This window comes from Atta cephalotes, assembly GCF_000143395.1.
Source record: "Atta cephalotes unplaced genomic scaffold scaffold00005, whole genome shotgun sequence".
Classification (NCBI taxonomy): Eukaryota; Metazoa; Arthropoda; class Insecta; order Hymenoptera; family Formicidae; genus Atta; species Atta cephalotes.
In genome coordinates this window covers 2,702,011-2,704,346 of record NW_012130069.1, presented here as the reverse complement: position 1 = coordinate 2,704,346, position 2,336 = coordinate 2,702,011, and the positions used below count along the sequence as shown (strand labels likewise).

Genomic DNA, 2,336 nt, shown 5'->3' with positions numbered 1-2,336 from the left:
GCAAATTTTATTTCACACAAACGAATGTCACTTATTTAAGAAAAGTCAAATATAGTTATTATTACAAATGTATATTAAAAACGATAAATTATATAATAAAGCTCATATATTAAATTTTACATTGTAAAAAACATTCTGTATTCGTATTAAAATCGATTGTTGACAAGATATTATGTTGGATTTTTTACATACTCTGTGTTAATTTAACGTGAAACGCATTATATTGTTTGACCATTTTGTGTTAAATTGATATTCGACAATTATTAACATTAAAGAGAGATAATTGACAATAGAATGGAATATATAACATAAACATAACATAGTTTGAAAACGTAAATTCAAAGATAAATGAATAAAATTTAGGAATTAATGAAACATATTATGTTAATATTATTCAAGAAATATATCTTCGAAATTTGTTTTAAAATTGTATTTTGTTTCAAAATGTTTTTTTGTTTTCATTTTTTTATATAATATTACTTTTCCATATAATACGTGTTATATTTACATAAAAATTTGAGTGGATCATTGGGCATGTTAAATTTAGTACAAATTTTTTTCTGCGATAGATTTGGGAAACACTTGATATGATAAAACTCATATCTTACCTTTTTCCATATGTATCAATGGGTTTCAATATTTTTATATTCTGCTACATCGGAGAAATTGTCACAGAACAGGTATTACGTGGAGATTCAAAATATTCTGAAAAAAAATCATTAATATTGTCTTAATAATGTAGTTAGTATTTTAAGAAAAGAAGAGAGTATAATACTATATATTAATGAAAAAATTTTTAAATTATAATTTTTTAAATGAAATTATCTCATTTTTAACAAATTTAATTATTTCTATTTTCTTTCACGTGATATTAATCTAAATTATGAAATTGTTACTCCGAATTTTATGTTAAATTAGTGCAAACTTGTCGGAGAAGTGGCATATATGACAGATTGGTATTATCTACACCACACAACTGCACGTGGTCTTATTCTGATTATTGTCCGATCGAATAACGTAGTTAAGATCACAGCGGGAAAATTATTTCATTTATCCATCGCTACTTTTGGTGATGTAAGTAATGCAGATATTCCTTCGTTTGATTAATGAAATATTAATAATTATATAATATTTTTTAAATTTCAAATGATGATTTTTTGAGAACTGCACTTTAATTAAATTATGTACAAAACATTCATATATACAGTTTTATATTCGTGTATATAATTTAACACTTCAAATGTTAATAACTCTATATACCTAAATTTGTAACTTATGAAATGTGATATATATCTTTTTTGTTTGCTACAAAAACAAGTATCTTGTTGTTCCAGGTAATTAAAACATCGTTCGTATATTGCAATTTTTTTGCGAACACTGACTATGTAAAAGTTATATAAAATATAAATTAAAAAATATATAAATTACATATTTTGTACGGAAAGTATTGGTATAGTCTAAAATAATATTTAATTGTTGCACTGATATAAGAAATCACTGACCTCACACTGAGAAAAAATATAGTTAATTTTAATAAATATTTAATTCAGTACTGTCAACTAAACTTTTACTTACAGAAAGTAAATATTTGTGCAACAAAAAAATGATTATTAAATCAAATTAACATTTCTTAATTAATTTCAAATAAATATATCTTTATATTTAATAAATATTTAATTGACAGTATTCAACTAAATATTTTTATTAAAACTGACTATTTTTTTTCAGTGCAGAATTATTAATATATCGACATTTTCAGGAATCATTTATTATCATTTTGCTTCCTGCAAGCCTAAATTCCCTGTTAAAATTCTAATTTTGGGCTTATATTCTTATTAATATATTATTAAAACAAAATATTCAATGTTATACATGTACATACAAATCTTTCTCTCTGTCTCTTTCTCCCCCCCCCCCCTCTTTGAAGAAAATATGTATAATAATAATCAAATATGTATAATTATCAAGTAATTATGTGATAATGAGTAAAATATGGAAACACTTCAAAGAGAATAGATGTCCTATGCATATACTATATGGAACGCGCGCAGCAAAAGCAAGCTAATAAAGAACATCAATGATTATGTCAAAATTGACAGTATGAGTCATTAATATAACTTCAATGACACAGATTTTAATACATACACAGATTATAATGTATAATATTTTATAATTTTTTCATAATGTTATGAAAACTCGAACCATATTTCTAAATTGTTTTGTCCAAAGTCTTACAGAATCTATAGTACTAAACTTTCGACAATATGGTAATAAATAAAGTTCGAAGTTTCTTTGCATACAATTTAAAACCCTATCAAGTGTATATCGGAACTTTT

General features: G+C 23.5%; 1 protein-coding gene across 1 annotated transcript in view; it reads left to right on the top strand.

The window, feature by feature from the left end:
• The first annotated feature begins 568 nt into the window (after positions 1–568).
• The window catches only part of LOC105626542, a 14,184-nt gene continuing 12,416 nt past the window's right edge, over positions 569–2,336 (top strand). Inside the window, exons 1-2 of the mRNA XM_012207840.1 lie at positions 569–680; positions 919–1,074. Of these exons, the coding sequence (XP_012063230.1) occupies positions 588–680; positions 919–1,074 (249 nt within the window). The 5' untranslated portion in view covers positions 569–587. The remainder of the gene's footprint in view (positions 681–918; positions 1,075–2,336) is intronic.